The 26,823-nt window shown below is 49.6% G+C and overlaps 6 protein-coding genes across 8 annotated transcripts; 1 reads left to right on the top strand and 5 right to left on the bottom strand.

Annotated features, from left to right (window-relative positions):
- Position 1: 1 nt before the first annotated feature.
- On the bottom strand, positions 2 to 1,191 carry PV10_03671 (uncharacterized protein; the record flags this gene model as incomplete). The annotated part of the gene is made up of 3 exons (XM_016368149.1): positions 2 to 183; positions 250 to 678; positions 726 to 1,191. 3 exons carry the CDS (start codon positions 1,189 to 1,191, stop codon positions 2 to 4), a joined length of 1,077 nt encoding a protein of 358 aa, XP_016227667.1.
- Positions 1,192 to 13,376: 12,185 nt separating this feature from the next.
- Positions 13,377 to 16,219, bottom strand: PV10_03670 (OPT family small oligopeptide transporter). 3 transcript variants are annotated; one of them, XM_016368146.1, is made up of 4 exons: positions 15,847 to 16,219; positions 15,181 to 15,797; positions 13,864 to 15,130; positions 13,377 to 13,807 (listed from the first exon to the last, which is right to left on the bottom strand). In XM_016368146.1, exons 1-4 carry the CDS (start codon positions 16,189 to 16,191, stop codon positions 13,529 to 13,531), a joined length of 2,508 nt encoding a protein of 835 aa, XP_016227664.1. In that variant the 5' UTR covers positions 16,192 to 16,219; the 3' UTR covers positions 13,377 to 13,528. The 3 variants fall into 3 exon arrangements, with proteins under 3 accessions (XP_016227664.1, XP_016227666.1, XP_016227665.1); XM_016368148.1 differs by having other exon boundaries at positions 15,181 to 16,219; XM_016368147.1 differs by having other exon boundaries at positions 13,377 to 15,130.
- Positions 16,220 to 18,499: 2,280 nt separating this feature from the next.
- Positions 18,500 to 19,721, bottom strand: PV10_03669 (uncharacterized protein; the record flags this gene model as incomplete). The annotated part of the gene is made up of 4 exons (XM_016368145.1): positions 18,500 to 18,793; positions 18,842 to 19,343; positions 19,394 to 19,655; positions 19,709 to 19,721. The coding sequence occupies 4 exons, from the start codon at positions 19,719 to 19,721 to the stop codon at positions 18,500 to 18,502; spliced, it is 1,071 nt and encodes a 356-aa protein (XP_016227663.1).
- Positions 19,722 to 20,265: 544 nt separating this feature from the next.
- Positions 20,266 to 21,430, top strand: PV10_03668 (uncharacterized protein; the record flags this gene model as incomplete). Its single annotated transcript, XM_016368144.1, has 3 exons — positions 20,266 to 20,898; positions 20,946 to 21,084; positions 21,140 to 21,430. Exons 1-3 carry the CDS (start codon positions 20,315 to 20,317, stop codon positions 21,428 to 21,430), a joined length of 1,014 nt encoding a protein of 337 aa, XP_016227662.1. The 5' UTR covers positions 20,266 to 20,314.
- A 229-nt stretch (positions 21,431 to 21,659) lies between these two features.
- On the bottom strand, positions 21,660 to 23,379 carry PV10_03667 (uncharacterized protein; the record flags this gene model as incomplete). Its single annotated transcript, XM_016368143.1, has 2 exons — positions 21,660 to 23,000; positions 23,053 to 23,379. 2 exons carry the CDS (start codon positions 23,377 to 23,379, stop codon positions 21,660 to 21,662), a joined length of 1,668 nt encoding a protein of 555 aa, XP_016227661.1.
- Positions 23,380 to 24,499: 1,120 nt separating this feature from the next.
- On the bottom strand, positions 24,500 to 25,111 carry PV10_03666 (uncharacterized protein; the record flags this gene model as incomplete). Its single annotated transcript, XM_016368142.1, has 1 exon — positions 24,500 to 25,111. The coding sequence occupies one exon, from the start codon at positions 25,109 to 25,111 to the stop codon at positions 24,500 to 24,502; it is 612 nt and encodes a 203-aa protein (XP_016227660.1).
- Positions 25,112 to 26,823: the final 1,712 nt, after the last annotated feature.

The raw sequence follows: 26,823 nt of genomic DNA, 5'->3' as shown, positions 1-26,823 counted from the left end.
GTCACTTGCTCATGTCGATTTGTATCTTCACTTCTCGATCCTTATGCTGTATCAAAGCAGAAAATCCGTCTTCAACTACTCTATCAATAGAGATAGTCCTTGTAATCATGGCTTGTGGGGTCAGCAGCCTAGCTTCAATAGCCCGGATCACACCTTGAAAATCTTCCCGCGAATAGCCTAGAACTGCTCGAGAGTGCCGTTGTCAGTGTATGTATCGAGAAGGAGCTGCTAGGCTGTGAAGACACGTACCCGAGTGGTATCTGCGTTCTCCAAAAACCAAAAGGTTGGGGTTAAACTCAACAGCCTTCTCCCAGATCGCAACGTTTACGACGATTCCCCTTGGCCTCGTTGCGAGGCAAGCTGACTTCAAAGTAACGGCAAGTCCTGCACAGTCAATTGAGATTTGGGGACCCTGTCCGTCGTCACTGAGATCTCGAGCCACCTTCACAATGTCTTCCTCATTTGTGTCTACAACATGTGTGGCTCCAAATTCTCGGGCGAGCATTTGGCGTCGAGATGAGACTTCCGCGACAATAATTTTTTTGGCTCCTCTTGCTTTGCAGCATTGAATGACTCCAAGGCCGAGTGGACCTGCCCCGAAAATGAGAACGTGGTCTCCTGGCCGAATGCCGCTCTCAGTTACTGCTCGCCAGGAAGTAGCTAAAGGCTCGACGAGGGCTAACAATTTTAGTAAGGTTATGGAAATTGGAGGCGATGGCACTCACCACCGATATCCAGTCCAATACCTGGCGGCAGTTTGTGAACAAACTTGGAATTGACGCAGAGGAAATCGCTCATGCCTCCTCCGCCACCTGAAAGTCCAATAAACCCGCCTTTTATGCAGCAGTTATAATTCTCTTCTTTACAGAACGTACAGTTGAAACAGCAGATTGTAGACTGGACTGCAACCTTATCTCCCAGTGAAATGAAATCAGGATTGACTTCTGACCCAACCTCAACGACAATGCCTGATATTTCGTGGCCGATGGTAACAGGCCTTGACTCCCCCGTCACAGGATGTGGCTTTTCCTTGGATGGAATGAAGGTAGGGGAGGAATATTCATGAAGGTCTGTACCACATATTCCCACGAAGCTCGGCTGAATCTTTACTTGATCTTTCCCACAAAGAGGCTCATTGATATCATTTTCGAGGCGAAGATCCCCAGGACCATGAAACCGAAGGGCACGCATTGCTTCGCACGTGGGTTCTTCGAAAAGTAACTATTGGCAAGGGGGAGCTGCTTGCCTAACGGTTTACATTTATGGTAAGTTTATGAAGGAATCTTGAGTGGATTGCACCGCAGCAAGCCTTCTGATTGTGGTTCGAAAGACATCATGTCATCGCATGGAACGAGAGTGGATCAAAAGGCTAGAACACGATAACCCTGGGCTTAGGCTTCCCCATTAGACTTTCATGCACAGTGCTCATCATTATTACCAATTCTGCCCTAGCCAAGATCTCCTGCCATACTACTTCAAGACATGCACAGCTCTACCTAGTCTCGAATCTGAGCATTTCTTGAAACACGATGCCGTAACTGACTACAAAGTTGGTGTCAGAGTCAGACTTGGAATGTTCACCTGTAGCCTGAAAACCCAAAGGTTGCGTTATCCATCATTCGCTCTACTCTGAATTGAAGAAAGCATGGCACATTCAATACAGGGCAAAACTGCCATCGTCACTGGAGCTGGTAGTGGCATCAACTTTGCATTTGCCCAGCAGCTACTAGAAGGTGGCTGTAATGTCTTGTTTGCCGATATCAGTCTGCGTCCAGAAGCGCAACAAGTCCTGGCTGCGCATGCCAACTCCCAACTCTCTCTAGGGCGTGCGGTATTCCAAGAGACGGATGTGAGAGACTGGAAACAGCTTCAGCGCATGTTCGAAAGGGCGGAGGCCGAATTTGGGGAGGTGCAGATTGTCTGCCCGGGCGCTGGTGTCTACGAGCCTGTGTGTTATTCTCAACCAAATTGAACTTTAGCTGCTCTCTGTACGTTGTTGTAATCCACGCTGACCATATTCCTGATTATCATAGAACTTCAGCAACTTCTGGTATCCTCCAGGAACGCCACAGAGCCGGGATACAGTCGAAGAGGGTCGGTATGCCTTGCTCGACATCAATCTAGTACACCCCATTCGCACCAGCCAGATTGCCATTTCACGATTCCTAAAGTCTCAGTCAGGGCCAAAGACAATCATCATAATCTCAAGCACCAGTGCACAAGATACATGTTTTGCAACACCAATGTATGACGCCTCGAAACATGCGACAACGGGATTCGTCCGAGCACTTTCGAAACTCCACAGAGTTGGCATTCGCATTGCTGCCGTAGCCCCCGGTATCATCAAAACACCATTATACACTGATAACCCTGAGAAGCTCGCCATGATAGATCCAATGAGTGACATTTGGGTTGAGCCCTCCGAAGTGGCGACCGTCATGGTGGCGTTGATTGAGCGAGATTCTATCTGCTCCAAGATCAGTGAAGCTGCAACAGGGAAGCAAGACATTCAAATCACAGGGGGGACCATTTTGGAAATTACCAAAAATCACGCACGTTTGGTGACTGCATATCATGATCCAGGCCCGTCAGGGGCTGGTGCACTCGCTTCAAATGCAGCTGAGTCGGAAGAAATTGCGCTATCAAGACTGGTACCCGGTTGGGGGTAGGCTCCACGCTCTACTGTTGTTCCGACGAATATATCCATAGTTCCCGTCTGCGAGGGTCGTGTTGTCTGTTCTTAGCTAAGGACCCGTTACTGAGCATCGTGTACGAGTATTAGGTTCTCGTCGGTGGTAATGGGCACGGTTGTGGGGCCGAGGGGCCGCCTCCATAAGCATATAGATAGGTCCAGATTCAAAACAATGGAGAGTTAGCATAGTGGCATGCAGTATTAGACCAAGGGGAGGTGCACAGGTCCAAGAAAAGAGAGTTTAGGTCACCATGTCGCACCTAGATGTTGATCTCTGAATCCAGGCTTCACGTTCTGAGTGAATTAGGCCCCTATAGTCTGAAATAGTGCCCCCGTAGCAGAGCATTCAAATACCAAAGGCAGCAAAAATTATGAGCGCATCGCCTGCTAAGGCAATGGGCCACGTAAACGTGGATTTACCCACGAACCCACAAGCGATACTAATGCAGATACTCCATTCAGAGGGGCAAGTTCCACTGTAGCACTAAACTCGATTAGGGGAAAGTTTTGAGCATGTTCAGATTACGTTGGGCTACTGTACTCCCATTAAGGAGCTTTTAAGAAATCCACTTTGTGGAACAGCCGGTTATACCTATCCTCAAGCCCGCCCCTAGGTATGCTCAAACGAACCTACATAGGCACCGTAGGTAGAAGTTAGATACCAGCATCAGACTCGAGAGTTCCTTCAAAATGCAAACTGAGTTGCAGGCCAAGGGAACTGCAGAACCAACTGCAGCAGTGACCAAGGTCGACGTCCTAATCGTCGGTGCCGGATTTTCAGGGTGTTACTTACTACATAAGCTGCGGAGCGCAGGTTTCAAGGTTAAAATAATAGAGGCTGGCAACGGATATGGAGGAGTGTGGCATTGGAATTGTTATCCGGGAGCTCGCGTGGATAGCCCCGTACCTATCTACGAGTATGACATACCAGAAGTATGGCGGTCATGGTCATGGCCTGAGATGTTTCCGTCCGGGCCACAGATCCGGGAATATTTCCACCATGTCGACAGAAAGCTAGACTTGAGTAAAGACACGATTTGGAATACGAAGGTTGCAGCTGCTGAATGGGTTGAGAAGGACGGAGAATGGATCGTTTCTTCAGACGACAGTCGAGAGTTTCGATCACAGCACTTGATCATGGCTACCGGATTTGCAGCCAAAAGATCTTTCCCCGATTGGCCCGGACTGGCTAACTTCAAAGGCGAAATTCACCATTCCAGTTTCTGGCCGTATGAAGGCATTCAGCTCGAAGGCAAGAGGGTTGGAGTCATCGGTACCGGGAGCACCGGTTTGCAGATCGCGCAGACAATTGTGGACTCTGTTGGACATTTGACAGTGTTTCAAAGGACTCCAAACATGGCCCTGCCTCTCTTACAAGATAAGCTGGACGACGAGGAGGAAGAAATGCGCAAAAGAAAACTACCAGAGCAATTCAGAGCACGACTCACCACCTTCGCTGGTTATCTCTACGACTCAGCGGATCGAGGCACGTTTACAGATACTCCAGAAATGCGAGAGGCGTTTTACAATGAGCTGTGGGCAAAGGGTGGTTTTCATTTCTGGCTGGCGAACTACAACGACCTCCTCTCTAATATTGAGGCAAACAACGAAGCGTATACCTTCTGGGTCAAGAAAGTGCGTCAACGCATACAAAATCCTACTATTGCCGGTATTCTTGCACCGTTGACTCCTCCGCATCCATTCGGCACAAAGCGGCCTGCTCTCGAATGGCGCTGGTATGACATGTTTAACGAGAAGCACGTCCAGCTTGTGGACTTGCAAGCAACTCCAGTCGATTTTGTTACGGAGAAAGGGATTGTGACCAAGGACGGCAAATTACATGAACTCGATGTCCTTGCCCTGGCGACAGGATTCGACGCCATCACCGGAGGACTTAATAACATTGATATCAAGTCAAGGCATGGGAACCTGCTGAGGGAGAAATGGGCTGGTGGTGCTCGGACGGCACTGGGTATGATGGTATCCGACTATCCCAACATGTACATGTTGTACGGGCCTCAAGGTCCAACTGCGTTTGCCAACGGGCCGAGCTGCATCGAGATTCAAGGAGATTGGCTAGTCGAAGTCCTCAAAGACCTTCGCCAGAAGAATTTACGCACGATTGACCCAAAACCAACGGCGGAAGAACGGTGGGAAAGGCTCATCGAGGACATCACAAGCAAGACATTGTTTCCTCTGGCAGATTCTTGGTACATGGGGGCCAATGTCCCGGGCAAGAAGCGCAAAATGTTGAACTACACAGGTGGAATCCCGGCATATGCCAAAGAATTGGAGCGTGCTAGAAGACAAGGATATGATGAATTCAATCTCTCTTAGCAACAAAGAGAATGAATCATTTTCGCGGTTAGAACATTGGTGCTAATATCTCCCCCCCTCACAATGTCAATGGTCAAGTAGAATTTCACAGAATTAATGTTCCAGTGAACTTCATCAAGGCTGCTGATTTGCAACTATTGCATCCATGAAGCCTCGATTCCCTAATCTGAAGTTGGATTATACTATTGGTTGGGGGATCCATATTCATTATCACTTTATCTCTTATCATGAAACGTTGCTCGAGCCTATCAACTTTGACCGCGCTTAAGCAAGGTCGAAGGCCGAGGGGGCATTACAAACCACCCCTGTTGACTGGATCAAACTGATAACGTTGGCCATAACCAATGGCGCGAATGCTCCCCATTTTGTCAATTTTCGGTTAGTCGAGATACTGTGCATCGACCCTGATCTCCCCGCATAGCTGCTGGTTGTGAGTCTCATTGATCCCGACAGATGTTGATTTGTATGTAAGAAGGTCTACATGTATCCGCGGGACCCCTACCTTTAACACCTTTTGAACAGTCCGCACTGTGGAAGTGCACGACGCCACAAGCCTTTTCTTTCCTCAACATCCACGATTACTGCGTGGGCGACCGACATGACAACCATTGCTCAGCCCCCCCAAGACTATCCGCCAGAAATCACCGGATATGTCGAACCGTGGATTGCGAATCCAGGTGACACTGTACAAGTAAAGGTTGGCGCCACTGAGTCCTAACCCTTTGTCGGATTATGCATCCATCCTGGAAGCACAAACCTTCATCTTGCCTCAGTGTTTTGGGTCCGGATGAAGCATTTCCTGCATTCACTTGAAACTGGAGGCAAAAACAAATTCAACTGACATGACATCCGCAGGTATCATGCACGGAGCCAGAATATAGGTATCGCCTGCTCCGTGTAGTACAGGGTGTTGACATTCCAAATTCCCCACAGCAAGAATTGCAGCACATATCCGCGACACCTAGTGGCCTTTCCCAAGGAAGATTTCAACTCGCACACCCTGGTTCGTATGGCATCGTCCACAAAGGCCTTTCGATCTCTGCCAACCAAGGTGTCAAGATATCACTCCATTTCCAGCCGCACCTAACAGAAGCTGGACACATTCAGGCCGTTATCTCTAATCTTAACCCGGAGCTCAAATCGGGACTTGCCTTGGTAATCAATCTCCAAGGCCAAGTAGAAGTATGGGTAGGCACAGGCCAGGCTGTGGACATCCTGAAAACAAATGTCAGCCCAGTATGTCGGCGGTGGGTCAAAGCATCGGTGGCCATACGAGAGAATGAAGCCACTGTCATTCTGGAGCCTCTCCCTCAACTTGCTGAGCCAGCTGGCATGCCATTCAAATTGGAGGCCAAGCTGAGTAATCCGATATCATTTCAGGGATCCGAAACACTAGCTTTCGCTGCGAGCTTCGCAGAAACTGCTGAAGTACAGTTCTCCCGTCCAGTCAACTTCTTTAATGGACGGATTGACAGCCCTTGCCTTGAGACTACAGGGCCTGGAGGCAGAGTCCTTGCTCGTTACGATTTCGCGCAAGATTTGTCTTCAGACAGGATCTTCGATATATCAGGCAACAATCTTCATGGTGAATTAATCAATGCCCCTACTAGAGCAGTTACGGGCTACGACTGGGATGGAAGTCAACCAGACTGGACAAAAGCTACAAAAGGCTATGGCGCTATTCACTTTCATGAGGATGACCTTGACGATGCGAGATGGGACACTGACTTCTCTTTAAAATTGCCGGACTCCCTGAGATCAGGCATTTATGCTTTTGATGTTGTCGCTACCAATGGAAAGGCTTCCGATCAAATCACCTTCATTGTTCGAACACCCCACGGGCAACGGGCTAAGGCTATGACCCATCCGGTCAAGGTCGCTTTCGTCTTGTCGACCTTCACCTACCTCGCGTATGCCAACGAACAGCTCTCAGATAAGACTCGCTCGTCTGCGATAGACGTCGGACCAGGTTTTGACATGTCCCAGATTAAGATAAGCGAAGACTTTACAAAACTTAGGCGCCGAACAGATCTTGGGTTATCTCTCTATGATGTTCATAAGGATGGGTCAGGAAATGTATTTTCCTCAGCAAAGCGACCGATCATAAATTTCCGCCCCGGGTATATCATGTGGGCTATGGGTCGGCCACGAGAGTTAAGTGCTGACTCAATGATGATCGGGTATATGGAACGCCATGGCATTGAGTACGACATCGTCACTGACCACGATCTTCATGAATGTGGTGCGAGTGCCATTGAGCAGTATGATATTGTATTAACTGGCTCACATCCTGAGTACCCTACTCTAGAGTCTTATTCTGCCTATCAACAGTACGCAAGACAAGGTGGTAGTCTCATGTACTTAGGCGGAAACGGCTTTTACTGGGTAGCTGGTCTCGACATAGCTCGACCGTGGCGGTTAGAAGTTCGACGGGGTGACTGTGGTGTTCGCACGTACACAGTTCCGGGCGGTGAACGGTTCCTCAGCCTGAACGGTGCACAAGGAGGTTTGTGGAGGTCTCGTGACCTCTCGTCGCATGGCCTTTTTGGTGTTTCCTTCTGTGCTGAGGGTGTCGAGGCCGGTGTACCGTTCCGGCGCACCTCTGCAGGCAATTCCTCAGAATTTGCGTGGATGTTCAAGGGCATCGCGGACGGCGAATTGATAGGAGAATACGGACTAGGTGGGGGTGCAAGCGGAGATGAAACCGACAGTTTTGACATTTCCTGTGGCAGTCCAGCCAACGGAGTCGTTGTTGCCACTAGTACAGGCCACCCTGATGGATTTGGTATCGCTCCTGAGTGTGTGGGATTCCCAATCGTGGGTACTTTAGGGACGCAAACTTCAGAGATTCGATCCGACATGATCTTCTATCGAACCAACGCCGGAGGGGCTGTTTTCTCCGTGGGCAGCATCAACTGGTTTTGCTCGCTCGGATGGAACGACTACGACAATACGGTTGCAATAGTTACCGGGAACGTCATATCTCATTTTCTCTCCCTTCGCAAAGACACGAGTCAGTAGCCTACGGTAAACAACAACTAGGACAGTCCAAACAAATAGTTCTCCTGGGGACGTAATTTTGTTCTTTTGTATAACGACAAAGAACTCAGCATATTCATGCTTAAGCTCAGCGAGGGCGAACGAGCTTACCTCTCCATGCATCTCCTTTCTCCCACACGAGACTCGACCACATTGTAGATCAACATAGACTTGGCCATGCTCTGAAAGTTTGCACTGCTTATGATATTTTTAAGTATATGATGCCCTTGCCACGGGATCCCCCATCGTGGAACACCTTGATTGCTGCAATCGCATGGACTTCATCAACTCAAGGTGGGTTTCGATTAGCCAAGCAGTATCTAAGAGACTTAGTGAAATAATCAGCTTGGTGCTATAGATGAAGTCAGGCCGTACAAGGGTATTGACTTCTACTACTAGTCCAGGAATATATTTTGGAACGATCAAAAGTGCCATCTGTTTCAGCAGCTTGCTGGCCTCGGTGAAGAGCTACCAGTACAACCCATAGATAAAGAAACATTTCTGGGACAGCTTCTCTTGAGTCTCGGCCTGTCGACAACTTGTCTCGAAGTGCTCTCAATATTTCCCTGTTTGAAAAGGCAAGCAGTGGGGCAGATCTGGTCGCATGGGCTGTTTCGGACGCAAACTCTCTGGCAAACTTGCAAGATACTTGGAAGGGGGACTTGTTTTGTGTTCTTGGTGGCCCGTCCCAGGCGGTTCCTACTGATCTTGATGCTTTGTGATTACCGGACCGCGCTTGACATGGGCCCGAGGGCCTCTGGCGCTTGCTAGCTTCTCTGCCTCTGCTCCAGGATAAAGTGCAGGATCTCACAAGACTTCCACGGTTCTTCCCATATCGAAACTAAGCACAATGAAGTTAGCAATCTTGAATTCTCTCTTGCCATATCGAGTAACCTAGACGTAAGATTAGGCCCCCCCACGCTGGTAAGCAGTCAAGCCATCGAACAGTCATGGCTATAGCAGGGTTGACACGAGCAAGTGATGCGGGGTAAAGTCTTAATCATTGATTGACAAGTGGCAATGATAGAGAGTGGAGATGTCTTGATTCGCCGATACCCACATAAGGTACAACGGCGTGATAGGGAAACCCCAAGTAAGGTCTTGCGGAAATAGGGCACAATGGGCAGAGATTCTCGGATGATCTGTGGACCGTCGCGCAGTCGGTCGAAGGGCTCCCTCGGTTTGAGCAATGCTTTCCAACTAGTTAAGGATATTGTGCTTATCTGTCTAATGAGCCTAGAGTATATCATTAACGCCATATCACAAGCCTGCCGAGGAATTGTAGAGTGAGTGCTCTTCTATTTTACTCGAAGAGGAATAGCCGCCGACTTTCGACGGGTGGACCAAGCTGTAGCCAAGGGATCCACGACATCAAGTGCCTATCATGTACTAGCTTGGGAATATGTTGGCGGCCGTGTCTTTGTGCATTCATTCTTATCTCCAAAGACGCTTTCGTTCTTGTCGGCTATGGCGAAGATGTCAGCTTTACACCGAGTATAGCTGATAAGGGGCTGGATCGAGCGTCTGGCATACAAATACCTTGATCACTTCAGCCGCTCAACTCCTTCGATGCCCTCATCGGACATTGACATCTTCTCGAATACTCACTGAACGCCATCATGACACAAGGAGCTCGAGATGCTGTGCCTGGCACTATCTACCTCGTTGATATCAATGCCAGCAGCCACAGCCACAACGACGATATCGTCTTGAATCCGCAACCAAGCACAGATCCCGAGGACCCCTTGAATTGGTCCCAGAAGCGGAAATTATGGCATGTAACCATGCTCTATACCTATCTTTTCGGTGTTGGAATTGCGACCACTGTTCAGTACTCGGTCTTGACGTACATTGCCGAGGAGACTGGAATTCCCCTTGCAAATTTGAACACGGGAACCGGGCTTATGTTCCTCTTCCTGGGATGGGGATGTCTCATCTGGCAACCGATTGCTATGACATACGGTCGACGCGGTGTCTATCTGCTTTCTAGTCTTTGCTGTATCGGCCCTATGGTTTGGACGGCCTACACATCCAGCACAGGCGAATGGTATGCCCACCGTATTCTCATCGGACTCATTGTATCGCCAGTCGAGTCCCTGCCCGAACTCTCGATCCCGGACATCTTTTTCGCCCACGAACGTGGAAACTATATTGGCATTTATACCCTTCTCTTATTTGGCTCTAATGCCCTAGCCCCGTTCTTTGCAGGACTCATCACCAACTCGATGAGCTGGAGATCCGCTATTTGGTTCGGCACAATCGTCAACGCTGTTAGCACTATTATTGTATTCTTCGGCCTTGAAGAGACCATGTACTTCAGAAAAACCGTTGAAAGCGCCGCCGAGACTGATGATGCTATCATTCAGGACTTGGATGGGACTGATGCGGACAATGGGCATGAGAAGGAAAAGCAATCCATCAGAGCTAGATCCGCCCTTGCCACTCTCCATCAACCCCGAGTCCTGGATCCTGCTGGCCCGAAGAAGACATATCTCCAAAAACTGGGAATGTTTCGCCGCAGGGACGGTAGCCCCTCCAACAGGCAAATGTTCTACATGATGATCAGGCCCCTGTTCATCTTTTTCCATTTTCCAAACGTCGTATACGCCGGGTTCCTATACGGCAGCAATCTATGCATGTACTTGGTGCAGAACGCGACGATGGGATTCATTCTGACCAGCTCTCCATACAACTTCTCGCCACTCGCGGTTGGCTGTTCCTTCTTATCCCTTTTCGTTGGATGCTTCCTTGGCTGGCTTTGGGTTGGTTTCTTGGGCGATAAATCAGCCATTTACTTTGCACGTCGGAATCAGGGTATCCGCGAGCCTGAACAAAGACTGTGGATACTTCTTGTCTCTGGCATCATCGGGGTGGGTGGCTTGTTTGTTTGGGGCGTTGGCGCAGCGCACGAGGTTCATTTTATGGGCCTCATGATCGGTATGGTAATGGTATCGTTTGCAATTGTCTCGGGTTCTTCCGCTGCTATAGGGTACTGTGTGGACTGCTTCAAGGATATCGCAGGTGAGACTCTAATCCTTGTTATGATCATCCGAAACACCATGGGCTTCGGGATGAGTTATGGTATTACGCCATGGCTTGAGGCAACAGGCCTCCAAAACACTTTCATTGCCGTGGCCTTTCTCTTCCTCCTTTGCACTGGCAGCTTTCTTCTCATGATCTGGAAAGGGAAGACGCTAAGGCGGGCATCCACCAAGAAATATTGGGAATACGTTGATACATTGATTGTGCCTACGGCTCATTAATGCCAATGAGAAGATCTGGTGTCAATGCTGGCCGCCTTGAAGGCTTGTGAAAGCCAAACTCATCAGGAGCTTTCATCAGTATTATTTGGTTGTGGTATTCACTCCTGGGGGTTGTCGACGTTGACTGGATTTCTTTGCACACAATACGCTACTAGTGTTCGATTCTCAACCCATTTCGATAGTTCCTGCGACCTCGGGGCATTTTCACGTGGTTATGCCATGCCTTAGCCGAGATATCGACGTAGAAGCAGATTAGATATTACAGACAGAATTGAATTACAGGCGCCCTTGACCTTCGTGTAGGAAATTGAATTTGGTCAAGTCTTCCCATAAACAATCCAGGACCCCGAGGAACCGGCACCACAATGCGGAGAGGAGGTACGATACAAAGATAACCTATCAGAGCACCCATTTTAAACATGCGACTATGGGCATCAAAAGTGAAGTTCAACTGGGCACTCAGCTGTAAGTCAAGCAAGGCAACAAATGGCTATGAAATGAAATCGGTCACCGCTATGGGCGACAAATTGTCGCTTTAGTGTCGGTAATCAGATCACACCGGACCTTGGGGAGGCGTACAATCTGACTCAACGCCGCCGTCATCGATCAACTGAAATATTCGAAACTATCTATTGTACCAAGCATGGCTGGGAATCTCTTGACAGGGAAAGGATGACGCAGTTTTGATCTAGCTCACTTTCCATCTTCACAAAGCCGACAGTGCTTTCCAGCGGTTAGCCATTGCGTTCTGTGCGTGATATGACTGCGGAGCAATGAATTCGAAGGCATGTGGTACCCCAGGGTATATATGAAGCTCGAGGCCTATATTCGCAGCAGCCAAGCGAGATGCATATGACAGATTTTCGTCGCGAAAAATGTCGAGCTCGCCCATGTCCATGTAAGTTGTGGGAAGGCCGGAGAGCTCAGTCGCTCTCGCTGGGGCTGCATAGTATGACGTCGTGTTCGAACCTGGCTCGGTGCCAAGGTAAGCAGTCCAAGCGGTAATATTATCGGACACGCTCCAGGTAGCAAATGGCTCCAGATTCCCGTTGGCGCTGACATTGCGGTCGTCGAGCATTGGATAGATCAGGATTTGCTTCGCGATAGGAGGCGACAGCTTTCTGTCTCGCGCGAGAAGTGATACAGCTGCTGCCAGACCGCCGCCTGCACTTTCTCCCTGCACAGCAATCCGTGAAGGGTCGATGTTATACGTCTCAGCATTCATCTGAAGCCATAGCAGGGTTGCATAACATTCCTCTAATGCTGTTGGGTAAGGGGCTTCGGGGGCCAAGCTGTAACACACCGAGAAAATTTGGATGGAAGTATGTGAGACTTGGGACTTCAATGCTGGTGACCACATGTCAACGTTCATGGAAATGTACCCTCCACCATGGATGTGAAGAACGGCCGGCCCAGAAACGGCTTCTGTCGGTGCCTTGGTTGCTTTTGAAAAGAATCTATGCACAGAAACCGGGCATCCATTATCCCTTTTAATCTCGAACACTTCTGTTTCGATGTCACCTGAAGTTTTCATTTGAAGTAGAAGCTCTCCTAGCCCATCAGCAACATTTGTGCGTCGTGTCTCAATATCACCAACTGGAGGGCTCTCCTTTGGTGGAGGAAGATCTTGTATAGCACGCTCAAAATCTGGGTCGAGCTGCAGTGGCATGGTTGGCGTAGGCAACGTAGATTGTTGTCAATAGTGGGTTTTGATTGAAGAGTGTCCAGCCTGGACGTGGACCAAACAACTACCAAATAATTATCAACCACAAGGGAACAATTTAGTAGACATCGTGAAGGTCTTAGCTTTTAGGCGGAGCAAACAGGGACAAAGGTGCCAACACAATGAAGTACCTAAGTGAGGGGGCCCTCAACCCTGGAGCTCACAATTGCGGGTGCTTATCACATTTCTACTCCCTCCTCGACCTGCTTAGAAAGGTATAGCGACGCCCGAGGCCCGAGGCCCACCACTTCTACTTACTGCTTGGCGCCATCGTGTCACAGGCTCGACGTGGGCTTATGTTTTGCGCCAGTACTTAGAACCATATTGTTCGAGACGGCTTCATCCTTTCATAACGACCATGGTCGAATAAAGCTACTAGATACCTACTTACCTAGCTAGTGAAACCCGGGAGGCTCTCGGGCCCTTACTTCACACACTTTCACCCGCGTAGCCCCTAATTGACTCAGTTTCCAACTACCACTTCCACTCCTTGGGGCCAAATATCTCACCATCCGCAACAGTCTTCCGAATTGCTGCCTGCTGTGCATCAAGCGTGGAATCTATGACACTTACACCCCACCAGCTTGACATATTCCCTCCAGGAAGTTGCACAAAGAAGAAGATAGCCAGCGAGCAAAGGGCCAAGCCAACATCCAAAGCTGCGCTAAGGACATAGTTGTACTGCATCCACCAGCCCCTAAACTTGTCGCGGATATATTTATTGAAGCCGTATCCCACCATACACCAGGCGAGCTATGAAGTAGTTAGCCTAGAAGCAAGTTTTGGTTTTTCGACATGGGGGGACTCACAATATTGAAAGCGCTATATGGAGGAACATAAGCCAACGCATTGAAGAACAATGGGCTATTGAACTTCCGTGCCATTGATTTTGGGAAAGCTCGAGCAATAAGATAGGCAATAATTGGGACAAAGAATCCAATGAGCCAAAAGTACTGCAAATCTTGGTAGATTGCGCCGCTGGAAAATAGATGCTTGGGTCCGACTGCGCCCCAGATGACTGAAGCGTTGTAGAATGTCTTGATATATGCGCAGGTAAAAAAGTTTGAGGCGGCTGGGGTACAAATGTTGTCGATTGCCCCCAAGGCCCATTCGACCGTAGCCAGCTGACAGAGGCATGACCACAAAGTTGCGACGAGTTGAGCAAAAAACAGTGACCGTTGAGGGACGTGCATGTAATGTCCTAGCTTCAAGTCTTGACAGAAATAGAGCGCTTGGGTCATGACGATATAGCCAAAGGTTTTAAACATCATCATGGCCACAGGGTGTCCAGGTTGAAGATAACCGATGATAAATTCGGTGAAAACGTTGAGTCCAAGTTGGATGTTCGTGAAGGCTTGAACCATACCAATGGGAATGGTCCAGAACCCTGCAATGACAAGTGAGAGCAGGACAGAGTACCAAGCCATGCCAGTATCATAGCCGCAAGCAGATGCAAATGCAAATGCAACCATGATAGCCAGAAGCGACAAGTACCACCAAGTAGGGACCGTCTTATACTTGCGCATGATCTTCATGTGTATATCGTCCAGTTCTCCATGCGAGGCTTTAAGTCTAGCCCAGATTTCACTGCCGTGGAAAAGCCAGGTATGTGAGAATAGTGCTGTGATAGACGCGAAGCTCAGACCGTATGCAAGAGCAAACGATGTCGACAAGAAAAGAGGCGAGTATGCTTCATACTGTTGTGGATCAACCGTATGATCCGGTCTCAAGATTGCCGAAGTATTGTAAGTGGTTCCAGTGTTGTCCAAAATGCCATTTTGCAGTATGGGAACATATTCAGCGTACCATGTTCCAGTGTAATGAAGGGCAGGTACAACAATCCATAGGAAGAAAATACAGCCAATCAAGGTATTGGCAAGGGCGTGCCATGGAGCAATGAGAGGACTGCCATAAAAGCTGTTGATCTGTGCCCAGTCCAGCGTGAAACCAGTGAAAGGGAATCCCAGAGATATTCCAGTCACCTGGCCAAAGAGTTGGTTCACTACAACATTATTCGGCTTAATCCAGGTGATCCAGGCGAAGTAGCTCAATGCAGGGAAGATGAAGTCAGGAAACCTAGGTTTGTGAGTACATTGTCACAGCCACACCGTCGTAGGGCAACTTACCAAGAGTACACGAACATGGCGATACAAACGATCATGAACAGTCGATAACGCGATATGGACCATCCATTTGTCTTCGCCGGATCACTAGGGCTCTGATCATGCAAGGCATACATGAAGGCGACGTTGACAAGGGCGGCAGGCCAGATCATGGCAGCAGGTTCCACAAGGAAACGCCTGACCGAGCCTGCCAGCCCGAAGCCCAGACACTGAGTAGAAAAGGCGAAGAGCAGGTTGAAGCCCCATCCCCAGCTGTCGAAGTTATAGAATTTGCGGAGTGATACAACAGTGTCAATGAAATACCCTGCACCACCCCCAAATGCAGCATTGGACATGGCAACAATGATGACATGCTCCTTGACGTTGAATGGGCCAGGATTTAGGTCGAAAATAATTCCAAAGATCTTGAACTTTTTCTTTGGAACTACCTTGGCCCAGCCAACACCTAAAGGATACGCCACAAGCTGGACAACGTACGGTCCAATCGAGATGGGAGGATATCGTAGCAAAAATAGAGCATTCACACCTGAGCAGACGGTTGTCAAAATGAGACCGATTGTCCATGCTCGGACAGTACTCGTAGGGACATCTTCATCGTAGTTTCGTACGACGGCCCGGACCTAGTACATTGTCAGTGGCACATAACCCGACTCATGGGAGGCGACACACCTCCGGATAAGGTGAGTTTTCGACCAAGTCACCTACGAGCTCAGCCTCACCTTTGTGATTCCGGGCTTCGGTAGCTTCATCGACGGCTTCGAAGGCCGAGTCAGGGAGGTTAGGGTCGTAATGATGTTGTTTTCGGAAGGTGCTGAGGCGGCGATTTGCCTCTACCTCGGAGAGGTTGCGAGTCGGATCAGTGACACCATCTCCGGTCTGTAGAACAGCCTCGCTGGGCTGTGACCCTGTTTCATCGCTCTTTTCTGGTGGAATGTCCTGCACAGGAATGGCATCAGTGCTAGTGTTAGTTCTGCGGAAGGGGAACCGCTTCTTCAAGGCCTCAATAGAAGGCATGGCTAGATAGTCCTACTACAGAGTATTTCTAGCGATGACAGGAGGGCCTCGACAAAAGACGCTCAGGGTAAGATGTTTATATAGAAATACGTCAATTATTTCTTGGAGCTGATGCACACACATCCATGAAATCCCAAGCCACCTTGGGCCATGCAAGGTTTGATTCTCTCTCCCCCAAAATAATGAATGCCAATGATCCCTGAAAGAGCTTGACCTTGACAAGCATTCATTGGGCCTCCATCAGATGCCTTATCATTCAAGCTAGTAGTTTTTAGAAAGCGCCGACAGCAAGAGATGCCCATTGGGGATAAAAGCTGTCCATGTAACTTCATGGGTTTGTTATGAGGATCGGACGCATATCGCTGGCATCGATTGGCCACTGGGGCTGGATGCGTTGCAATGTGGTGTTTAACTCCTTCCAGAAACTGTTGCGATCGATGATAAGTACGTTACGTTGGCACCAAAGCAAACGACAAGGATCCCGAAGCATCGAACGATAAATGATCAAGGCCAGGCCCTGCGTTAGGATGCTTTTGGAAGGTCTGCGACTGAGGTTACAATTGACTTGAAATGCGCGGAAGAGAGATGAAGCGGGAATATATCCCGACACCCCCAGGACCCACTAGTCGTCGCCAGACAGTGGGTTAGTCCAGAGGCAGAGTGTCCAAAGGGACCATGACGGATCCTCTACGGGGCCGCTCGACCCCTCGGTTAACCGAGCGCTTGACGCCATGCATCTTTAGCTCCGTGACATCCATGGGAGCACGGGCACGACGATAGCTTGAGAGACTAAGTAGACACATGATTAATACCGATTCAAGTGATGTGGTCGTTGTAGTGGACAAACACTGAGTTGGAGATGGAGAGAGCTCGGCAACTCACCAGTAATCTTGAGATCCCGGGTGGGGCTACTGGCGGTTCTCGTGACATTGCGCGTCTCGCATTCCTTGAGGGAGTGCAGAAGACATAATCAGCCACAACCATCACACGAGATTATGTGACATACCACTGCACTAGCCGACGGTGGCGAGCGGATTTCTACTCGCCACCTAGAAAGTGAAAGGCGACTTTCATCGGGTGGCTTGTGGGGCGTGGATCGCTAAGCTTCCAAGGTGCCTCGTAAGCTGCTGCTTAGCATGCTTTTCATCAAGCTTAGAGATTCTTATCTTGGAGACAGATATAATGCAGGTAGGCCTAGGGTGTCATGCTTCATGCCGTCGTGGGCAGGTTCTGTGGAATCCTTGTCATGAGCCAATCACGAGGATGAAATCTAAATCTGCTTACTACTCGCACAAGGATGTCCAAGGATCCGCCTCTCCTAGTCAATGCTTTATGCTGTCGATCCAAGAATGATAAGAGGGATGTTAGACTGTGGACCTTGGACAACTAAGGGAGGCAACATTGATCGGAGATTGCAAGACCCTCGCAACCTGGCACACATCATTTTTCATTCGTTAGCCTGGAGTGCATCGTCCTCAAAGGCACAAAGTCGCTCAAAGTCATGGCATTCTTGCAAGCGCAGCCCGGCCGTTAGAGCCAAGTGGATGGTTACATGCTCTGGAAACGCCCAAGAGCTTTAGGCTTGATATCCAAGAAACCGGAGGGAATCTCCCTCACCCCAGATATATGTATTCAAGGGTACGTCTTGGAAAGAACCTCCAGCCCCCGAATTTGGTAGGGATTGATGAGTTGAGATATGGCGGTGGTGTGACGTGATGAACGACAGAAAAAACTTTTGTTCCAGAAGTGGGGCGGGGTGTCAGTGGGTGTCCATCACTGAATCTCCTCGACTTGTTTCATTGCCACTCACTCCGTTTTTACCTCCCTTGATTGTTCCCCGCAGCTTTGGATTCCTGGAGCTCGCTGAAAGTATTTGTCCCACTATAAGTCGAGGCTACCTGGGTTGTACAGGACGACATCTGGACCAGGCTTCCTGATGCCCAGCTGGATGAATACCCTGCTTGACGTTATCAACACAGCCCGTCCCAGGATAGACGTAGATGTCTTGAAGAGGATGGGCGTAAACCCCGCATAGTTAATCGCGTACATAAGACTTGCTGGTCAGCACGGGCCATATATGTTTATTATAGAAGACTCCGATTCTCCTGGAAAATCGTCTTGATGAGACTAGATAGTCGGTTAGTCAATACTTACTAGGATCTAGAACTAGCCTGACATCCGAGCGCCATATCCACGATTTGGGCTTCAATACGAAATTTAATTGTCCAAGATCGAACAAATGAGCTACACTCTACAATCTCTGTGCCTCTAGGACTCTTCGTGCACGATGAAGGATATTATAAATAGTTCATAATCTCGGTCGTTGGGTTAGACATTCGTGGCCTTGTGCCAGTCGTTGTGCAGCTCCATCCACCATATCTTCTACGATCTCACGGGCGCTGGACGTCTTTTCAACCAGGCCAGCCACAGGACCCATTAGATACGGATGAATGTTGTCCATGATCTCCTCGCTATCTTCATGCGTTTCGGCATCATGCTGCGCCGGGAGAATGCCTCGACTAGTCAAGTCTTTGATTTCTTGTTGACGATTCTCCTCCCAATTGAGAATGTAAGGTGTCCTGCGGACTCTCAACGGTCGTCCCTAGAATCGGGGTTAGACAAGCAAAAGGCAAAATGGTTAAAAGCGTACCGAGAATATGATCGTCCGGATAGTGTCATCCACCGTGGCCTCTATCACGGCTTGTTGATGCGCCTTCGAAACACCTGCTTCATGAGCTGCAAGGAATCGAGTCCCAACCCACACTGCCCCGGCGCCAAGCATCAAGGACGCCGCAAGACTTCCACCATCAGATACACCCCCAGCTGCAACGAGTTGAACATCGAGGCCCGTAAATCTGCTCTTCTTGCCTTTCAAGAGTCGCGAGACAGCTGGGATGAGAATAGAGAAAGGCACATCGCCAGTGTGGCCACCACCCTCACCTCCTTGAGCACAAACAATGTCAACGTCATTGTCAATGCACTTCTGAACGTGCTTAGGGTGTCCAATCATGTTCATGTACAATACCCCGTTGGCGTGAAGACGATCAACAACCTGCCGTGGCGGGATGCCAATCGCGCAGACAAAGAGCCGGGTCTTTGTCTCAATAATGACATCAATCAGCTGGGGCAGAGTGCCTTTGGTATAGTCATAACTAGATGTATAGCTTAGCCAGTGGTTCGATGAAGCCTTCGTCAGACCCACTTGGTTTTTCTCGCGTTTCCTCCAACTTGGGGAATTAGAAGATCCACCCCAAATGGCGCATTCTTATCATGCAAATAAGACTTTAACTCCTGAATCTGCTCACGAAGTTGGGCGGGATTGTATCCGAATCCTCCGATGACCCCCAAACCGCCAGCGTTGGTGACGGCTGCTGCCAATTTAGGCCCCGCAGCGACACCCATTCCGGCGAGGAGAACAGGGTGTTGTACACCAAGTAGATCGGTGATCGAGGTTCTAATTTTCTCTAAGCAGAGCACCAATTAGCTCGATAGTATATTCAATGAATGCCCAACTTACGCTGAGAAGCCATTTTGTATTACGCAAATGAACTTGTGTGACTTGAATAATTCGATCAGGACTGGTGGGCGGGAAATTCGGCAGCGTTATCAGCTGTTATGTAGAGGGGTGTTACTTTTGATTGTTTATGTTGATATTGATATTGGAGAAGCCGAGCGGGGTTGCCTCGATACCCTCGGACTCTTTCCTACAACTAGATTTGACTATATCACGGATAGGTAATACAAGTATAGCCTTTTGAGTTATGCTGGTGGTTCGAGGCATTAGTGGCATTGATGCTAAGTCTAGAGTATAACATGGCACGACTGTCTCAGGCAAGATGCCTCCAAGCAGCAGAATGGAAGACCTTGTCTAGTGAGTCGATTGCTGCTTCAATATCCGTCGACGACCTCGGTGAGCCTCGGCACATCCCTCGGGACACGGCCCAAGAGAGTCACCAGACCCCGCGATCCTAGGACGCTTGACCTGCTCTGAGCGGATTCTCTACAAGAGAAGGATTGATGATTACAATCTTCTAAAGACTGGTTTGACCCGGTTCATCCCAAATCGTGTTGAGAGTTTCTCTCCATCCCGCCTTCGTGGTACTTCAAATCCAAGATTTCCAGGATGCCTTTCCAGACATGGCTGACGGAGGAGGTTGGCGTTCGCATTCCCATCGTACAAGGCGGTATGATGTGGGTAGGCCGGGCGGAACTGATAAGTGCTGTTGCCAACGCTGGAGCCCTTGGGTTTCTTACTGCCCTGACCCAACCGTCCCCAGAGGCCCTTCGTGATGAAATCCGGAAATGTCGAAAGATGACGAACGAACCCTTTGGGGTCAACATAACGCTGCTGCCGTCCATGAACAAACCAGACTATCTAGCATATGCAAAGGTTGCAGTACAAGAAGGCATCAGAGTAATCGAGACCGCGGGAGACCCGATGCCTATTTTGGGTTTCCTCAAGGAAAATAACGTCAAAATCATCCATAAATGCGTCACATTGAAGCATGCGCTCAGAGCAGAAAAGCTTGGGGTTAGTTGCATCTCTATTGACGGAATCGAGTGTGCTGGCCATGGGGGAGAGTACGACACACCATCATTGATTCTCTTGTCCAGGTGTGCAGAGGAACTCAAGATTCCATACCTTGCGTCTGGGGGATTTGGCAATGGTCGGGGACTGGCCGCAGCTTTGGCACTTGGAGCTGCAGGGTACGAAAGCTCGCACTTCTGAAGCAATTCAACTGATCAATCTCTAGAATTAACATGGGAACTCGATGGATGGCAACAGTAGAGGCACCAATCCACTATAAGGTCAAAGAAGCCATCGTGGCTGCATCGGAGAACGACACGGTTTTGGTGTTGCGAAAGTTCAGAAACACAACACGTTTGCACAAGGTACATCCTCTCCGTTCCCCTAGATGCAATTGCCCGTGCTCACGTCCTTTGCCAGAATGCCGTTTCTTTGGAAGTTGCAGAGATTGAGCGGACAAAGCTCGACGTTCAATTCGAAGACGTGGCTCACCTCATGTCTGGGGCTAGGGGGAAGAATGTTTACGAAACAGGTGATATTGATGCTGGCGTATGGTCATTAGGATTAGTGGCAGGCCTGATCCATGACATCCCAACATGCAAGGATCTGGCAGCCAAAATTGAATCAGATGCAGAAAAAGTCCTCGCCACTACTTCAGCACTGATGTCGAAGACCACAGAGAGCAAGTCTCTGAAGGCTTCGAGGCTTTAAGAAGCTCGGATCAGATACTGCTCGGAAACGCACGTTGACCGGGATGCCTCACCTAGCGAGTCATCGTGCAAGTATTGAGTAGCATCTTTGAGCTACCAATCTTTCCACTGCTGTATATACATGGACATTACTGAGCGTTACACGGGGTAGCTGAATACCTCAAGGATAAGGTACTGATTACACTCGCTATGTGCCTTTGTTGAGTCTCCGCTTGGGTTCGCTCCGCTGCTCAAGACTTTTGGCTATCCGAGTCGCTGAGGTGCTTCTCAGTGACGCTCATCTCCTTCCGCACGTTGCCGCTTTCGGTGTCAGACTTCGAGGCTCCAGTCCTGCCAGCATTTCTCTTCTTCAACCAGAGCCAGATACCAACACCGATGACTGCAAGGCCGCCCAGGATAGATCCCACGCTAATGCCCGCCTTGGCACCAGTACTTAAGCCACTACCTCGAGCGAGGGCAAGAGATTCGACATCGTCCGTCTGCGTACCATATGCGTTGACAACTGAGCCCGACGAATGGTAGCCGCCGGTTCCCGGAGGAAGCTCGCATTGGGTCAAACCCAGGGCGCCGCGTGCCTCCGACTCGATCACACAGTCAGTGGAGATACGACGCTGGGGTAGCTGATCGTCCGGGTTGGCCGCCTTGCGGATAAAGGAGGTTATGTACGATGGATCAAAGTCTGGTTGGATGATGGAGATGAGATCTCGGAGGACCAGATCGGGTCGCGCAGGTCCACGATCCTTCCATGCTGTCGAGAAATGTGTCAGCTCTCTGTGATCAAGCTGGAAAAGCGTTTGCCGGACAGGCAAATTCACGGCACCAGGTTGGAGTGCTAGGCATAGGATCGACTTACCGTGACGTCGGTTCCGGTTGGTGCTCTTGTCAGCAAGATAGATATTTTGCTGTCGCACAGCATAGATGTTGTCAGAAATGCCAGTTTCCTCTTTCCAGGCTGAGGTGTCAAGGCGCTCTCTTTCTTGGGCAGCACTCATGTCTTCGGTGTATAAATACTGGGTAGTGTCGACGATGGCAAAGGACTGTTGGGCAAATGCATTTTGCCGATCATCAGGGGCAACATTAACATGAGTAATCTCGCTGTCGTGAGAAATGTTGACGGCGCGAGTACCGGCATCTGAAGTCAGAACACTCCACCATGTGCTCTGATCCACAGACAATTCAGAGCCGTTCTTTTGCACGGCAGACAAGAACGCTCCCTGCGGATAGGAATTTTGGGTGATGAGGGAATTGACATGGGATGCCGCACAACGATAATTGCCCGCAATCGCGTTGTATATAGAGTTGGCCTGTTCCTCCATGCCAAAAAACATACCAATAAACTTGAGGTAGCTGAGCTGAGTCATGGGGGCAAAATTACCGTCATTTCGGATGAGTACTTGAGATGAATCTTCGCGGCGGGAAATATCGCCATGGAAAGTGACATTAACCGGGGGCGCTTCATCCCATTTGCTAGTGTCGTAGGTGCTGTTTTCTCGCATAAGACCACGTACGCAAGAAGAGGTAACGGTACCATATTCTCCAACACGCTTGATGGTGTGAGACATTCCAAGCATCTGTGGCGGTTAGAGGAAGCTATTACTGTGGATTTGACAGAGCAAGACCTACGTCGATGAGGTTCTGAGAGAAGCCGTCCAGTGCGGCAACGCTTTCAACTGGAGCCTTGATAACAAGGGAATTGGCGGTGATCTCTGCTGGAGGAGGCTCGTTAGTGCAATGCAGCAGAACGAATCGAGCCTGTCGGTTCCTGATTTTGACGTAGGTGTTGTTGTACTCGGGACAGAATGGGTTTGTTTCAGACTCTGAACACGCGAACTTTGTTTCAAAGAAGTCAATGTCTGAGTCCCATGGTGCATCTGCGCATCCTTCCTTGAAGGCCGCGAGGGCAGCAGGGAGAGCTGCGGTCAAAGCAGTGAGAAAGGCAAAGCGAGCCATGATACGATCCGTGCACACAAGACTTCGTCTCAGAGAATAAGACGGGAACTGCTGAAGACGAGAATGATATCCTACACCCCAGAGATGAAGCGGGTTTTAATAGTTCTCAAGGAATTGCAAGCCATGGTCAGATGTTGAACCACAGAGTGCCGTGAATTCCGATCAACATGTGCTGTTCAGTGCTGAGCTCCGTTGGAATGCATTGAGAAAGTTTCATGTCTCATGACTATGTTCTTCGACGGGGCTTCCAAGCTTCGCCAATAGTGGGAATTCACGAACAGGATCTTCTGGTTGGCTGGAGTAACAATCCGAGACGAGGCAAGAAAAAGGCATTGGACTTGGTAGAAAGCCAGATTTAGCAAAAGTCGATGGCGATCTTATCTTATCAACCATCTGGCGGGTTGGCGAGGAAGGACATCTTATCAGATGGAGTTGCCAAGATCAGATTGCTGCTTCCAAGAAGCCTCCGAAGACCGGAGCGGGCGCGGCGGAGACGTCCTGCGGGATGTACGCCGAGGTGCCCAGCGACAAATATTTTTGGGTTCAAGCAAATGGTCGATCCGCATTGGGTCGAGTGATCCGGCGGAAAGCATCCCAAGAGCGGAGGCACCGACTTCACGCGGGTGTCTGATGTGGGAATGCGTATGGAGGAAGGTGGCCGTGTGCCATGTTGGAGAGAGAGTTTCTGGAAAGTTTATTGAAGACATGGCACGCATGGATAGACAAGCTTGGCCAACCATGCAGAACCGGACAAAGATAAGTGGGATGAGCGAGCGAGTGTGGTGACAGCAAGCATGCGGGATGTCGGCGTCCTGTGCCAAGAAGAACCTTGGTGGCAATATGGATGGCAGGCTCCCGAAGCTCCATCCAGGTCAACTAGGTGTATGCGCAGAACGGTCCGGATGCAGGCTGCAAAGACTGTCATAGGAAGACGGGATTGGCACTCCCGGAGCAATATTCTGAGTTTCCCGCATTGCCTCGTTGGAGTATAAGTGACAGCACCAGACGCTACAAACCAAGGACGCAGGTGTGCGGGTCGTCTTGCCCACGGTCGACCCAACCCAACCCGCATTTGATCGGCTGAAATTCAAGCAAGACTGCTGTGGGTTGCAGATTGAATTCAAACCAACTTAGTAGTTGTTGCAAAGTGCATGCCAGCGGCAAAGTGGAACAGTTTTGCTGCCACCATGAAGTTATCCTGGCGACTCCATTCGAGCAATCGGGAGTAGAGGTCGGTAAGGGGTACGACGACCCGTTGAATGAGTTCTCCGTCATCGAGTCGCTGTTCTGGCAAGTCCTCGTGGTCGTTCAGCTGTACCGTCATCATGACTAGCTGAATGGTTGAATCCGACATGCCTGGATCACTTGCCACTGGGGGCCCGATTTGATCAATATGGCCTTCATAACCGGTCTCCTCTTTCATCTCCCGTACAGCAGCCTGTTGGGCGGATTCATTTTCGTCAATGAGGCCAGCGGGCCATTCCACCGTATATTTCCCAATCGGTGGGCGATATTGAATGACGAGCATGGTACTGGGAGGTTTCGACGGATGCAGGAGAACATTTCCAATGGCGACGGCATCCACACCGGCCTTTGAGGTGGTCTTTCGGGTGGCAGTCTCCCAAGTTCGAGCGGTGCCAGTCTGGTCGATGAAGTCAATCTTCTTGAGGGCAATCCACCTGGCGTCGGATGGGGACAAGTCGGAGACCGATGTGACAGTAGGCTCTTGCATCCTGAGGATCGGAGGGAGGGTGGTGGGGATGGAGAGCTTGGACGGAAGATTTGATCGTCTTTACCGGGTTGGAGGGAATAGCTATTATAACAGTGTCTCGCTAAACAAATTGCAACGTGCCAGTCTTAAAAATCACAGGCAGTTCAGTGTGAAGTTCCCGGGCGCAGCTAACGTTTGATGAGCCGTGCGAGCTTTTGTGTTATTGGTTCAAAGCGTCTCTCGGTGTGCCCTCGGCTCGATTTTCTTGATGGTGGGGGCCCTCGGGCGATAATAGCCGCCGAGGGGGCTTTACATAGTCCCTACCGATACTTTTATTACTACACGTAGTGCCTCACCACCCTACATCCCTGAATCCTACAACCAGACACCTCATAGCCAACAAAAGTTCCTTCTACGTATCAATTCCTTAACCTAGACCCACCATTCATCTTGCTCTCCATGATTCGACTAACCCAATGTTCCCCCAGTCTCACCGCACATTGTGCTCAAAGACTTTGAACAATAAACAGGGTACGTTGGACTGTCACAGTAGGTATTAGCCTCGAATAGGCCATCGCCATTCTGTCAAAACAGAAGCAACATTCCTTTGATTGCGGTACGCGCAAGAGATGGATCACCGGAATCAGAGGCGATCCAAAGTCCAGTACCTGCGCTAAAAGTCAAAATGCCGGTTTATCCAAACCCCTCGTCGCCCACAATAACTATTTTATATGCCCTTGCGAGCTACCTAGACAAGGTCCGGGTTTTTTCTCATTCAGAATAGCATAATGCTTTTCACATTTCCAGTTCCACACACTATCACATGCAAAAATTCAAGTTCAGAACATGGCTTACTCCTTGATCGTACCCAAAAAGAATATTGAAAGACCCGCAACCAGGTTGACAGCAATGAGCATTGAGCACTTCTGGAGCCGTTCAGCCACCCTGTACTTGGAAAGAAACTCCATTTCGGATTGAGTGCAGAATTTCGCAGGCTTGCATCGACCACAGGGAGAGTGGTAGGAGATATACATGGAGATGGGCCGTCCTGGCAGCAGTTCCTTGTAGGTAAGGATCGGTGCAAAGATCTATTCCGCCTCCCCTTTAGAGCAATTGTACGAAAGAACGGCTTTTTGCCTCTAGGTGTGGGCTTCCTGATGACTGTGAAACTTATGTCCAACACCAGACTCTGAGATGGGATTCTCGCTAACGACGTTCGATTAATCATCTCTCTACATTCAGGTCTAAATCCAGTTCCGTCACATCGGAGATTCTTACAACCCAGTCATCTCAGTGGCATTGCATTCAGGGCAGATACCCCAACAACATGGAACTCTTCTCTAGCAATTGCCGATGCTTGTTTGCAATGCCACATCGTTTTGAGTTTCATAAACCAGGACCCTTGAACTTGACGTCACTGCGAAGGTGCATAATGTTTCCCATCTGTTCTGGGAACCGCATTTTACTATAGATAATACGGCTCGTACCCATGAGGGTCAGGTGCAGGTCGCTCGACAAGCACTCAAGCAGTTGTGAGAACCCGCTTCTGCTGTGCCATTATAATTCTGGGCAACTCTTGGGGCGAGACATTCCCATCACGTCCAAGTCCCTTTGCTGCCTGGCCGCTTGTGACTTTAGCTTGTGACTGCCAAGATCCCAAGCCAGTTCAAGTCCCTCCTGATGACGACGCTCATCAGTCAGGATGGCCGAGGGTTTGCTCACACAAGACGAGA

The sequence above is a fragment of the Exophiala mesophila genome (assembly GCF_000836275.1).
Source record: "Exophiala mesophila strain CBS 40295 unplaced genomic scaffold supercont1.2, whole genome shotgun sequence".
In the NCBI taxonomy this organism is placed as follows: Eukaryota; Fungi; Ascomycota; class Eurotiomycetes; order Chaetothyriales; family Herpotrichiellaceae; genus Exophiala; species Exophiala mesophila.
Note: the sequence above shows the minus strand (reverse complement) of the source record. Positions and strands in the feature narration are given on the sequence as shown.

What these genes read in the sequence shown, in the direction of transcription:
- PV10_03670 (XM_016368146.1), bottom strand. Translation starts at nt 16,191, where the DNA reads ATGCCTTCTATTGAGGCCTTGAAGAAGCGGTTCCCCTTCCGCAGAACT. An exon ending in GCCATGTTCGTGTACTCTTG is followed by an intron (nt 15,131 to 15,180) that starts GTAAGTTGCCCT and finishes TCACAAACCTAG; the next exon opens with GTTTCCTGACTTCATCTTCC. An exon ending in CATATAGCGCTTTCAATATT is followed by an intron (nt 13,808 to 13,863) that starts GTGAGTCCCCCC and finishes ACTACTTCATAG; the next exon opens with CTCGCCTGGTGTATGGTGGG.